Raw genomic sequence first — 15,151 nt, 5'->3', positions numbered from 1 at the left:
GGTATTCCTTTCGTAACATAATGGTTTTTGGAAAGATTTCTGAATAATTGGAATATTCGGTAAAAAATAGAAACGAAGCAATAGTGCACAGTGGAAGGAAACCTTGATTAAAAATGTTCTGCAGTATGGTTTTTGTAATGCACTCTGAGCATGGACGAAGCAAAATGTCCCAATACATTGAAACACCACATTATTTCAAACTGAAGGAAACGCAAATTTTGAAAGAGGAATCAAATAGAATCTACCTCTCAGAGAAGATTTGAATGTGTGTGCAGTTTTGGTAATATTATATTATCATAAGTATTTCAACAAAATTCTGACGATAGGTACCTACTTTGAATTTCCAATATAAATAACTCAAAATATAATGCAAAATATCAACAGAAGATTTGAGATTCTTTCATACCTATCTGCTGTATGAATTTGAGTCGACGAATTTCCTTTCCAGGAACAACAATTTCCAGTCTATGCTGAACCTGATCTTAGGGAGGAAAATGGAGAAAAATTATAATAATAGATAAACATAACATGATCCCATAAAAGGGATATAGTTTTATTTTTTGAAATTTTGAAATTCATACAAATTGTTCTCAATAAATATAGTTATTTCTCATTCATCAACAAAAAAAACAACATTTTTTCAAAATAAGGGATGCATTTATCTTCTCATAACAGAAAATAAGATATTAGAATTGTTTCAGAATTGCAACTGCAACTGCAATTCTGAGTCTGCAAAAAGAAAAGTCTAATGAAACGCAGTTATACAACCTTGTTCATCAATCTTACCAATGATTTGATGAATAAATGTTTTCATCAAGTTTTCTGGTTTGTACTCAGATGTTTCTGCTAACCAGACAAGACAGAGTACTTTCTTCTCATCTTTAACACTCGAGTCCCTCTAAGTTCAATATCATGACCAAGATATAGTTCCATTTTCTATTGAAAAAGATGTCACAAGAAATAGTTTGTAAAATTCGTAACAGAAGAGACACAGAATGCAAATATTGTTTTATCTCAGATAGAAGGGGGAGCACTATATCAATGGGTATCACCAAGAGAGGGAGACGAATTTGTGTTCTGTGTTTGTGTGAAAGAGTATCGACTGTTAAGGTGATTATTTTCTCGTGCTTTCGTTGTTTGGTTACATGTGCAAAAATTTCTGATCATCTTTTAAAAAAAATACCGTCATGAGTAATGGCGGTTGGATTATTGTACCGATGTCATTTAGGGTTTCGTAAAGGCGATGAAGACATTGAACCCCTTTGGGATAACGTGTGTTTTCGTCTGTCTGTCGTTCTGTCACAGCATTTATTCTCCCCATAAATCACTGCAATTTGGTACTTACACAGAGTTACTTCTATTAAATTTTGAAGCTAACTGGACCATATCAGTACCTATACATTTTCAAATATTGAAATATCGAAAATTCCATTTTCTTCATGACTTAACGAATTAATGAAAGATAAACTATCAACTTTTTAAAATCAAAATTGAGTAGGTTTGAGTATTGCGTGAAAATTCTGAATTTTCATTATTCACTGACTTATCTTGAAATATTTTTCAGATAAAATTTTTTTTACTCTTTATCTTTATGTTAATGTTAATGATAAGAAATTATACAGGGTGATTCATAACTATTCGGACATAGGCTAAGAGCAGATTGTTTGGACCAAAATATGGCGATAGGACCAAATATACCTCAATAAAATATTGCTGTGGAGAAAGATAGAAAGCGTTAAAGTTGAATTTTTTTTTCGTTTTTTGCTAATAATTTCACTGTGTATTTTTTCATCCGTTTTTAAGAAAAACACAAATGAACAGTTCAGAGCATCGAAAAGGGATTTGAAGTAACGATTTATTTATTTTATTTATTTATTTCGACGATAAAGCATAATTAAAAACAATGTTACATAAAAAGAATAAACTTAAATTAAATGTTCTTCGTGGCCTCCTCCGACTTCTATGCCTTTTCTAATTCTTTCAATAATGGACTTTCGAACTTCGAAGAAAATATTATTCTGTCCCCTTATAAAAAATTCAACTTTTTTCCACAGCAATATTTTATTGAGGTATATTTGGTCCTATCTCCATATTTTGGTCCGTAAATCTGCCCTTAGCCTATGTCCCAATAGTTATGAATCACCCTGTATATATCGTATACCGATCCCAGCATAAATTCACGAAGGGATTAAAATTATCACTCTGAAATACCTGGATTGAAAACCATTTGGGTAGACATTTAGTATGTTAATTCAATAACTTTCGAATTAGAACCAAAATGCCCTACTCATCTTTAGCCAATGATTCGTATATTATGATCCACTCTCCCTCAGGTCGAAAGTGAATGTGAAAACTTTTCAAATCATAAACCTTACTGCAGTATTTTCATTCTTTTCTACGAAATATATTGTTGATTTATGCTTCTTGAAACATGTTAGAACAAATATTTTAACAGTGGATTCAGGAGGGCAATAGAAACAATTTTTTCTCCCACCAAAGCTCGGTTTAAAAGGTACAGGCTGCTGAAAAACCATAAATATAATGAATTTCGGAATATAGTTTTTCATTTATTTGATATGAATCTTCTTTGAACACAAGATATCACCCACGTCTTCCAGTTTTCTCATTATGACCATAATGTAATGTAATGTACCATAAAAATACCGAAAATTGAAAGAACCCAACTCATGAAACTATCTAATGAATATTTAGACGTTTAGTAAAATAAAAGTATTCTTTATATTTTCTCGCATAATGCGCCGTTTTCGAGTAATTTGATGTTCAAAAATTAAGAAGTATCCGTGAAATTTGAAAAATTGGTTACTTCGACCGAATACAACTCTGTTTAAAAGATACACAGTTGTGTAGTGTCACACATTTAGCTAGTTTTTCTGAGGGGAATTTTGTTTTTCCAGGGGTGGCACAGCTCATTATGAAAACTTAAAATGAGTGCGAGTCAGAGACCCTGTATATGAGCACATACAAAAGCTTCACCTATATGTTTCAAATATTTAATAACATTTTATGAAATTAACCCTTGAACCTCGAGGTTATGCCTGAGAGGTGCAAAAAAAAAGTAGCCAGCGATGTTTCTAGAATACTTTGAATGCTTTAAATCATCTGTTCATTCATTTAGTTCTGAAGTAAATGCATTTTGACCATAAAATAATGGACTAAACTAATTTGTACTTCCAATACATAAGAGCGGTTTCTTTTCATGCCGTTATACTTTATTTATTTTGATGCTTCCAAAATAATACTCTTTTTTGTGGTACCACACCTCAAACTAAGAACATATTTTTAACTTCGTAAAATCCCAACTGAAGAGTTGTTGAATCATATTTCATAATTAATCTACATAAAGAATCTACTGTAAGAAATTTTCCTAAATTTCTCTGCCTTTTCAAAACATACCTATTTGTTTCCGGTAGATGCTAATCAAGCCCAAATTCGGTGAACTTTCAGCAAAATCTCGTGGATATTAAGCAACAAAGAAAAAATATTTCTCCGAAATGATCTCGGTTACGCAATGATTGAGTGTAAATACCTGTCCGCAGGAACGCAGCTTCCAAAACTTTCACCTTCGCGGAAGTCTCGCAAAAGACCTTGGCTGAGATCTGAAAATGTTTGCAGGAAAATGGCTCTGGTCGATGCTTTCTCCTGCATGTTATGCAAGGATTTTGTAATTTATTCGTTGGGTGGAGATAGTATTATGTTTCCGTTGAATGATACCTCTTAATTTCATATCAATCATCTCGATATTGATTTCCGATCGACTTATTCAGTTCAATAAAAGTTTCACTTGAGAGTTTGAAGAACCGTTTGAAAAATATTATGAGGAATTCCCTATAACACTTGATGGAACTGGACATGATAGTCATTGCATCAAAATTTGATATTCTGCTTAGTCCAACCGTATCATTACTTGAAGAGTAATTCGTTAATGCAATGATTTCAATAATTCTATTACTCTGCTGTTGTACGAGGATATGTTGAAAAATTCTTAGCCTACTATGGAACAAAACAAAATTTCAATGTCAAAATATTTCAATACTCAACATATTCTCCTCTTAATTGGATACATTTATTACAGCGAACTTGCAACTTCTCTAGACCTTTCAAAAAAAAATGTTTCTTCTTGCTCTGCAAACCAGACCTCCACAGCTTTTATTACCTCCTCGTTGGAAGAAAATTTACGATCTTTTAGACTTTTTTTCAGTTGAGGAAAGAGATGATAGTCGGATGGAGGCAAATCTGGTGAATAAGGGGGGGTGTTCTAGTAATTCAAACCTTAAATCACGAATTTTTGGCATGGCAACATGAAATTTGTGTGCAGGGGCGTTGTACTGCAAAAACAACCTTTGGATAGCTTTTCGCGTCTTTTCTCTTCAATTTTTTCCCGTAGAGTGGTCAGTAATGTCGAATAGTATATTGTTGTACCCCTATCCAAAATATCAATCATGATTACTCCATGGCAATCCCAAAAAACTGAAGCAAGTACTTTTCTAGTAGATTTTTGGACATGAAACTTCTTAGGTCTTGAAGAACCAGAGTGTCACCATTCCATCGATTGTTGCTTTGTTTCTGGATCGTAGAAATGAACCGAAGTCTCATCCGTAGTAACAATTCGGTTTAGAAGTCTACATCGTTTTCAAATCGAGCACAGATCGAACGCGATGCTTCTACCCTTGCACGCTTTCGGTCAACATTGAAACATTTGGGGATCCATTTTGCAGCAATTTTTCTCATGTCCAAAGTAACATGAACTATATGATGAACGCGTTCGTATGAAATATTCAAAGTTTCAGATATCCGTTTTAGCCCAATTCGACGGTTTGATAAAATCATGTCATGAACTGCATCGATATTTTCGGGGACTGACACAGAAACTGGCCTTCCTGATCGATCATCATCTTCAATTGAAAATTTACCTCTTTTGAAGCTTGCAGTCCAATTTTTCACGGTCGCATACGAACGACATTGATCACCAAGGGTAATAAGCATATCTTCGTAAATCTGCTTACCTCTTAACCCTCAGTACTCAAATTTTGCGATTTTCACAATTTGGGTGGACATCCTCTTTCTTTTAATTTATTGCGTAACTCTGGTTTACTTCTCTGACCTCAAACTTCACACTGACACTTCTAATGAGTTATTGTTCGTTGCTATGGTAACGCAATATTCTTTTATGCATGGAACTGGTCTAGGCTAACTAGATATCAAAACATCCTCGTACTTATATCGAGAAATTTTTTCCCAATTCCGAATCAGAATATCCTGCAAATTGCAATAGATCAAGAAAAGTTTCTGCTTCAAAGCACATAATAAGTTAAAAGGACCAATAAAAATCAGAATTATTTTCAGACATGTGGCTAGTTGTGGGTCTTTTCATCGTGATCCTAGGATTGCTGGTTTTTCTGGACACGAAGAAGCCCAAGAACTACCCACCAGGTCCCAAATGGTTGCCGCTCTTAGGAAGTGCCCTTAAAGTTATAAAAGAAAGGAAGAGAACAGGGTACTTGTACGTGGCAACGGCTGAAATGTCAAAAAAGTACGGTCCTGTTGTAGGTCTGAAAGTTGGCAAAGATCTATTGGTGATCGTGTATGGCAGTCAAGCTCTGAAAGAATTCTTGACCTCTGAAGATTTGGCTGGGAGGCCAACTGGAATATTCTTCGAGATGAGGACATGGGGTAAAAGATTGGGTAAGTAGATTGGGTCTTAAATTGATGGTGGATGCAAAGAGTATACCTATTTCTTTATTTCCAGGTATCATGTTGACAGATTCAGACTTCTGGCAGGAGCAGAGAAGGTTCGTCCTCCGCCAATTGAGAGAATTCGGATTTGGACGCAAAAACATGTCACTCATGATTGAAGAAGAATCAGACCATATGGTCCGCGATATAGAGGAAATGATGGGTAATAGGGGACATCTGATTGCCGACATGGAATCTATTTTCAACATCCACGTTCTGAACACGTTATGGACCATGCTCGCAGGTGTGAGATATAGCTCCCAAGATAAGGGATTGAAAGAACTCCAAGGAATCCTCGGAGAACTGTTCGCACACATCGACATGGTCGGAGCACCTTTCAGCCAGTTCCCAGTACTAAGGTTCATAGCGCCAGAGTTGTCTGGATACAAGAGATACGTAAAGACTCACTTACATGTTTGGGATTTCATCAACAGAGAAGTGAAGAGGCACAAGGAATCCCACAATCCTGCCGAACCAAGGGACTTCATGGATGTTTACATCAATATCTTGAATTCTCCAGATAGAAAGTCGAGTTTCACTGAGGATCAGCTTCTGGCTATTTGCATGGATATGTTCATGGCAGGATCAGAAACCACGAGTAAAACCTTAGGATTCATGTTCCTCTATTTGATTTTGAACACCGATGTTCAAAAGAAGGCGCAAGAAGAAATAGATAGGGTTGTTGGAAGGAACAGGTTACCTTCGTTGGAAGACAGACCAAAGTGAGTCTAATTCTATTAGTAGGATTGTTCGAACTTTTAGAGTTCGGCTCTGTTTTACACTGGAATTTAATCTTCTTGCAGTATGCCATACATGGAATGTTGTGTTCTGGAAGCCTTGAGGATGTTTGCAGGAAGAGCATTTTCTGTTCCTCATCGAGCCATGAGGGACACCCACTTGCAAGGGTATTTCATTCCAAAGGTAATAATGCTATATCTTCAGCACGTAGGTACTCGACTTCTCAGTGCAGTAAATTTGTTGATTTTTAGTATCGTGCAGCTACAGTACCCGATTGTTCTTGAGTGAGTTACCTCCAGCCAATTGAGCTGTGCGTTTTCTCGACACGAAAAGGATTTTCAAATTTTGAATTTCGGAGAGTGGTCATAGAAATAGCGATATTTATACTTTTCGTCCTTTCACACTTGTCAAAATTCCTATTTCAAAATCAGTGAGGCCAACAAAGAACACTAATGTGGCCTATAAAAAAAATAAATCTTTGAATCGACTAGTTAACTAATGGTTCTGAAATCCATGGTTATTTTCTCCATGCACAACGCATAACCCATCTCAAACAACAAAGCTATAGTTACAGTCAGAGACTTGTCTCTGGTTACAGTTAACCATTGGTTAGATATAATCAATGAGTTAAACCACGAATGAACAACCGGCCCTATTTGTCTACTTCTTTTTCAAATCTGTGTTATGAAAACTTCGATAGTTTGCTAGAACAACCTTTTGCTTGATATAAGATGTATTTGTTGTTCTGGCAGAAGAGATAATATAGTTTGAAAATATCAAACTCTCAAAATGGTGGAAATTGTTGATGAGTATTCAGAACGTGTCTTTTTGTTTTCCATTTTATCAGGTCATCTCTACCAGATTTGGTCAAAAATTTTCATTCGTCATGTTGGAACCTTTCAAATTCAGAGGAGTGGAATTTGCAAACGCAGTTACATGATCCTGAAATGATCAAAAAAATGATTAATTTATGATAACACCTTCAATGTTGTTTACTCCTATATTAAATAATCTTTGGCATCTATTCTTTCAGGATTCAATAGTCATCGCAAATCTGCACGGCATACACATGGGTGATGAGTGTGGCTTCGACGATCCTGAGGAATTTAGACCGGAAAGATTCCTGAAGGATGGAAAGATCCATCTGCGGGACAATTTCATTCCCTTCGGTTTTGGCAAGCACAGATGTATGGGAGAAACACTGGCGAGAGCTAATGTGTTCCTCTTCACAGCTTCCATGCTGCAGCATTACAACTTCAACATACCACCAGGCTGTCCACCATCTATGGAATGTATAGATGGCGTCACTCCTGGCCCAAAGCACTTCAAAGCTCTTATAACACCTAGGAGGTGATTCCACCAGAAAAAATTAAATTAGGTTAGACATGTATGTTTAGATGAGATTTTGTGTGTCTGAAAATTACCAATTAGTATCGATACGACTTTTATTTTTGTACATATTCATTTTCTTTTAATGTATGGAAACTTATCTATATTATAAATTTTATAAAAGCTGTTTCCTTTATTTTATATCATCTGAAATGTTATGAAGGTCTGTATCTAATCTATACGTGCAAGGCAATCATAAAAATGATTATGATGGGAAAAATTGGGATGAAACCGATATGGAGAACCAGAATAAAAACATCCTTCAGACTTTCCTCAGATATTCCTTTATTATCACACATTGGAAACAAGAAGGCAGCAGGAGCGATAAATTATATTGTGTCATATACAGGTGCTACCGGAGTAAAAATATTTATTTACATGCTCTCTTCGTTGTAGCTAGATGTACAAATTATGATTTTTCAAATGATTCAAGTTCACCCCCTTATCACCAAACTGACCAAACCCATCATCAATATAAAAAACCCCCTTTAAACCACTCAATGATTATATAGTATTAAATATATTAAGTGGTAATACATGTACATTTTTTAGGATAATAATCGTTTATACATTAAAAGAGAATATTATAATACCTCTTTCATATACACAAAGTTTTTCATACAGTTGAGAAAAACACTTCAATAGTTACAATAATTAACAATTCCACATTGTCGAAATATTGTCACATCATCTGTCATTCGATAGTCATTTATCACTCAATTGTTCATTTCGTTATATCTATTAAAAAAGAAACATAATATGGGTGCACTCATGTGTCGAAGATATATAAAATACAGTAATTTTTATTGACAATTCCGTTTAGTACATTCAGTCGGGATATCGATATTGTTGTTTTTGTGAAAAGCTGTGATATAAATTTGTAGTCATTTACAGGTATTTCTAGTCATTTACAGGATAATTTCAAAGACCACGAATTATTGTTATGGTCCCCTCAGATCTAAAGCGATATTTCCATGTCTGATGATTCATTCTCCCAGATATACATAAATACTGAAAATAAGCTGATGAGAGTTGACGTTTGGAAGAAAATTAATGGTTAAACATATTAGAAAACTACTAGATGAAACAGGGGAAAAGCGATGAAACATTATTTCCTCCAAACTGAGTTCCAAGATAGATTTCATTAGATTTATATCGTTGAAACTCATTGAAGATCTCACTTCATTTGAATGCTCACTGGTTAAACTATAAACGGAAAGATATACGGTGAAGTGAAGTTGGAAGGAAATATTAGCTGAACAAAAATTAATGTTCTACACTATTTTTCGAGTACCTATACTTCGTTACATAACCCTGTGTAAGACTCAAGGTTTAGGATGCATAATTCAATTTTTATTACCAACTTTCATGTTCCTGTAGGGAGAGTTCTGTAGTTGATGTAGATTGTTATCACCCTAACAAAGTATCAGGACAAACATAATTTCGAATATTACATCATCGTATTCTGTGTCTTTCCCCTACTATATGAATTTTAACAAGAAATAAAATTTGAGAGCTGATAACCTCGATAAATAATATAAACAAATAAAAACCTTTACCATCTGACCATTATTTGGAAGAAAAAATTGACTAGAATTTCAAGTTTGAATCAGAAAAATATAAAAATATACAGATCCTAAAAAAAATCCTTAACCTTTTTTAAATGAATATACATATAATATTTACTGGTTCCGCAAGTTGTTCAGTGCAATTTTAATTTTACTTATCACATACGGAACAACAAATTATCCTTTCAAATTTGGTTTTCTCCATTTATGAACTAATCAGCTAGCTGAAAGCCTAGCTTCAATTTTATCATTCTCGGATGCTGAGTGTCTAACTAATGTCCCTTAGGATTCTTCAGTAGTAAGGGATATCACAGAGACCTTGTTGGTGTGAATTCTGGGTCCACCATGTAGCGATACTTGTGATGAAAAGGGTAAACCGATTCACTGGAATAAGACGGTGGTCACCTGCTAGCAAATTCATCTTGGATATTTATCTGAAAAAAAAGGGAATATTGAGAAACATGTCATTCACTCTAGAAGGATGTGCGTAATAAAATTTATAGGTACTCATTGACATTGGTATTACATTCAGAAGGAATGATTTCTTCAGCTTGGTTTTTGGCTCAGTATAATATACCTAATATTTCTAAAACATGATGATGCTACAACCCCAAGAATTTGAATAGGGAACGCAGGAGTGATACCTCATTTCGAAGGTATTTTCCTTTTAGAAATGCCTTTCTTGAGTACCTGGCCAAAAAAACGAATGTTTTCTTCTGAGCTCACTTTATTGTGAAAAAAATTCTAGGACAATATACAAATTACATTTGATGCAGATCTCCAACTTGTGATTTCTGACTGTTATCAATTAGTTTTGAATTCAATTAACTCTAAATGCCGTTATCAAGATGTAATAAAGAAGAACTTCATGTTCTTATTCCCTAGATAGGTGAGTTTTGTTTTGAATCGTTGTTAGTATTGATTTGGTAAGCAAGTCAAAAACCAGGTTGAAATGGTTTTCTCAATAGAAGAACGTTTAGAAGTAATCGATTTGTTCCAATGGAACAGGGCTGCTGGAAAAATTCTGCACAAGAATTATCCTGACCATATTTTTTGGAAAAATAAAGAGAGACTGGTTCGGTTCACAATCGAAAACAATACCTAGAAATATTTGTCAACGATGAAGCTACTGAAGTTGCTGTTTTGGAGCCATGTTGCTTTTATATTTGAATGTATTTGAATGTGAGGCTTTTTTTCAACAGAAGAGGTAGAACTGGTAAAAATGGAGCGTTTTACCAAAAATCACCTGAACAAAACTTTCAAAATGATAAAGTTCAAGAAAAAATTGAAAATGATTACTGAAATAGATCCTAATACAACCCTAGACCGTTTTCAAGCTGAATTATCGCAAAACAGTGGGACAAAACTTATCTCCTGATTCGAACATGTGGTTTCTTTTAGGAAATTGGCTATATTGGGTGGTGATGAAAATGGAAACTTAGGATTGCCGAATTGTTCTCATTATTTTTTAGTAACACGATTTCATGAAATGGCTCATTTCGATACCAACTGATGGAAGAGACTAAAGACATAAGTGTGAAAAAAATGAATATTACTTCAAAATCTTACTAATAAAATTCGTCTAAATTATTCACGAATTTTTTCACCATGGGCATCACAATCTTCTTGTCGATCATTCCAACAATCGTCGTAAGAATGGGATGAAATGGGGAAACATCATAGCACATAGCTACTTTCAAGAAACTGCCTCGATTTTCAAAATTGTTTTTCACCCTTAATTGCAGGATTCAAAAATTATGATTCTCTCAAAAGTGACCTGATGCATATAATCCGATGAACTTGGTACTGAACCATTTCATTGCCCAGCCATAAGTTTTGTTTCGTTTTTGAGATGCCGGGGTCACCTTCCATAGTCCCGTACTTGAAATTCAATGAAATTTTGTCGAACTTCTAGAGGTTGTACCTCAGCCATCTTGGATATTTTATATAGACAATTTTTGGTTAAACGACTTATTTTGATAAGTTCTACCTTCTGTCAAAAAAAGGCTTATCTTTGAAAACACCCTGTGTGCATATCACAAAGTCTATAAGAAAATTATCAGGAGCTTCTGGACTTAGCAGATCATGGGAGTCCCTATATTATTATCAACTCCCTGAAGTTTTGTGATAAACCTAACTAGCTTAGCTCAACATTTTCATGAAGCTTTAAATCAATCAATTTTCCAACAAATCAACTGAAGTACATATTCAATATTGTGTTTGAATATAATAATAATACAATATATCGCCGAATTTAGTATCCTCATAAATTTATTGCATTGACAGCAAAAATTTCATATTCATGAAAAACAGTTTCATGCAATATTGAATTCACTCTAGAATTCATTGAATTTCATCCATGAATTGCATATTCAATATACCCCAATCGTTTTCCACGTACATGCAATTAATCATTAACAATCAGCGAGTTCCACTGAACAAACTGATTCGTTTCATTAAAACAGTTTACAGGGCAACCTTTTATGCAAGTTCGATGGCAATAAAATACATAATGACCATTTTAATCAGGTCCTCGGAAACATATTTGTATAAATTTCGAATTATTATGAACTCTGTTTCATTTTGATTATTCGTCGATAACCATTCGAATCCAGATATACGTTTTGTTGTTGTTTGGTAAACAGAGTTTTCCATGGATTAGTATTTGGTATGGATAAATAAGCTCAGGACAAGTTAGTTCGGGTGAATTCATTTTATGATGAGTTAGGTTAAATTATAGAGATTATTGAGGTCATTTTTAGCAAAAAAGACTCATTTATTTTTGAGTTCATAGGTGTCCAGGTTCAGGTAAGTCCTGTCCTCTAATAACAGTTACTTAATTTCATGTACTCTTTTTAATTTTTTTAAGGTGCAGTGTTTACCTTCCCCACCTGAAGATGCTACTGTGATAGCGAAACACGTGCCGTGGTTAAATAACTTCAAATTATATACATGATTCTGACAATACTCAGTGAAATGAAATCATGAAATAATACAATAATTTATGTGCATCAGAGTGTCATGAATCAGTCATGAATCGGATGAAACTTTGAAAGAATCACTTGAAAATTGGTCGAATGAATGTTTGAAATTATTACTATTAAGTCATTGTTTATTGAACAACATGCATGAGATCCAAATGAGCCAACATCTCCTCTCATCAGGGTATAAAGGAAATATATTTGCATTTCCTTCTCGCAAGCAGTTCGTTTCATCAAAGCCAATGAGTTTGAAGAGGCTCAAAGAGGGCTTTTTGATGATTCGTGTAGGCGGAGGTACATAGACAAAGCCGAACGCTATTAAACAAATTGGAATAACCGCTTGGGCTATTTGTGCTAACCCGATGCACGGAATATCTAGAATCTCAAGAATTGAGCTCGTTCGAACTTTGGTCATGTATACACAAACAAACTCCTATTGATTCATCCCGTATTTCATAGAAATGATGGAAATGTCTCTCCAACTGCGGGTTTCGTAAAACTTTGATTGCCCGATCCACTATTTGACAGTCACTCGAGTTCTGAAACGAAATCACTGAAACCCTTTCATTTCTGAATATATTGAAGAAGTAATAAAGCAATTGAGAATAATTGAATGGACTTCTGAACATCATAATTTGATGCGAGAATGATATTCTGAATGATCATGAATGAATTATCGATTGAAAACAAATTGACGTCTATTCGTCAATCAAGCGTTGATTCCCCGATCAAGCATTATAGTCAGCTCTGCTGCCACTATTTCCAAAATGCTTACATTTGGTGACTGTTTATGCAGTGGGAAATTATCAACCAAAACTAGCAGAGCCTCGGCAAAGGTTCTTTTCATAGGATAGCAACATATCAATAGTTTGGGGGTAACTTTGAAACTTGTTTTGTCTGGTCTAGTTGTGGAACTCTTAATAATTATTAAGATCTGATTAGATACACAAACTCTCTGGCACATACTCTTCCATTAATAGCTTTGGTGTTGGAAGTTTTTGGTAGATATATGTCTTCGATTTTTTATTGAAGACGGTTTTACTGTTTGGTAGCAAACATCCTCGTTTCGACTTTTGTCATCTTTTGTAGTTCTGTAACTCTCGCATAGGGAACAGTACCTACAAAAGGAAGAGTTGAGTTTCAAGAGCAGAAAAAGGCTGAACACTGCGAGCTTTAAGAACTATTCAGATGCAGAAAGCACCTAATTAAAATGAGACTAGTAGACACTGACGTGTGGGGAAAGAGTGAGAAACTGTCTGAGATGAGAAAAAACATTTTTAGTCGAAATTCCTGGGGCTGGTACTCCTTTTTTGCAGAAAAAGGGGTCTTTTAATTTGATCTCGAGAATCTGTGACCAAATTTTGTTTCGTTTACTTTGGGGACACCCTCTATCAGTATTAGGTATTATAGTTAGATATACTTGTTTCAAGTATCCAGCGTTAAAGTCGATTTTCCTGGAATTACCATTTCGTTCGTGATTACGTATTTATTAGGAAGGATGAGTGACTGAGTCATCAGGAAATAACATCCGCTCTGAGAAGCGAGAATAACCGTGGTCTTTAATCTATCTCTCGATGGAAGAAATAATTTCACGAGTTTTCCTCCAATTCCGAGCGCTATAGCGGAAATGTTGCAGTAAATTTGTCGGAGCTAACCGCCAATGAAAAAACGTTCAACTTCGGGAAATTACGGAATTGAATGACAATATTGGATGATTCCGGATAAGCTATGGGTTAACAGAAAATAGTTTACCAAGGTTTTTCCAACGGCGGCGTTAGAAATCTTCAGATTTTCTAGGTCATAAATGTCGTGAACTTTCCTATACAGGGTTAGCAGTGCTTTATCGAACAATAATTTCAAGAAATTTCGGGATAATAGCAAGATTCAAGCTTTGGAAGAATTACAATTTTCTTTATAGGTGGTCCGAAAGTAGTGAAACACTTGTTGGATACGTAAGTGGGTGTTTTTTTTTTATTTCAAAAACCAGTCATTTTAGGCACAAAATGTCTCCATAAAAGTGAAGGTTATCCAACAATTCCAACACACCCAATAGTAGATTCTTGAGGTCAAAAGATACATCTTTTTCCTTTACCATTTTTTCTGAATCGGTTCGGTTGAAAAGATACAGGCTGTTGAAAAACCTTGACAAAAGGGTAAGAAATCAAGTTTCGGAATATAGATTTTCATTTATTTGATAAATCTTTTTCGAACACAAGATATCACCCACGTCTTTTCTTCTTATAACCATTACGTACCATTGAAATACCAAGAATTCAAAGAACCCAACACTTGAAACTGAGTTGGACGCTATCTAATGAATATTTGAACGTTTTGTAAATTAAACGTATTCTTCATATTTTCTGGTATAATGCGCCGTTTTCGTGTAATTTGATGTTCAAAAATTGAAAAGTATCTGTGAAATTTGAAAAATTGGGTACCTTGGCTGAATACAACTCTGTTTGAAAGATCCATAGATGTGTAGTGTCACAGATTTAGCTAGTTATTCTGAAGGTAATATTGTTTTTCCAGGGGTGGCACAGTTCATCATTAAAACTCAAAATGGCTCTATCTTCTTATCAGGGCCAAATCGAAAAACATGGTATAGGAAAAAAGTGTTTCTTTTGATCTCAAGAATTGACTGTATTATTTGTACGAGTCAAAGATTCACCCTGTATATAAATTTCAAAATTGATCACATATCGTGAATTTCAGTTCCATACT

At 34.7% G+C, this 15,151-nt stretch overlaps 2 protein-coding genes across 2 annotated transcripts in view; one reads left to right on the top strand and one right to left on the bottom strand.

Moving 5' to 3' along the window:
• Nucleotides 1–1,006: 1,006 nt before the first annotated feature.
• On the top strand, nucleotides 1,007–8,007 carry LOC123314482 (probable cytochrome P450 303a1). The gene is made up of 5 exons (XM_044899798.1): nucleotides 1,007–1,110; nucleotides 5,365–5,703; nucleotides 5,768–6,476; nucleotides 6,558–6,675; nucleotides 7,526–8,007. The coding sequence occupies exons 2-5, from the start codon at nucleotides 5,367–5,369 to the stop codon at nucleotides 7,844–7,846; spliced, it is 1,485 nt and encodes a 494-aa protein (XP_044755733.1). The 5' UTR covers nucleotides 1,007–1,110; nucleotides 5,365–5,366; the 3' UTR covers nucleotides 7,847–8,007.
• Nucleotides 8,008–8,142: 135 nt separating this feature from the next.
• The window catches only part of LOC123313104 (alpha-1,3-mannosyl-glycoprotein 4-beta-N-acetylglucosaminyltransferase B), a 174,188-nt gene continuing 167,179 nt past the window's right edge, over nucleotides 8,143–15,151 (bottom strand). Inside the window, exon 11 of the mRNA XM_044897834.1 lies at nucleotides 8,143–9,883. Coding sequence (XP_044753769.1) covers nucleotides 9,851–9,883 — 33 coding nt within the window. The 3' untranslated portion in view covers nucleotides 8,143–9,850. The remainder of the gene's footprint in view (nucleotides 9,884–15,151) is intronic.

The sequence above is a fragment of the Coccinella septempunctata genome, chromosome 1 (genome assembly GCF_907165205.1).
Source record: "Coccinella septempunctata chromosome 1, icCocSept1.1, whole genome shotgun sequence".
NCBI lineage: Eukaryota > Metazoa > Arthropoda > Insecta > Coleoptera > Coccinellidae > Coccinella > Coccinella septempunctata.
The sequence above is the reverse complement of the archived record's forward strand: the minus strand, read 5'-3'. Positions and strand labels throughout refer to the sequence as shown.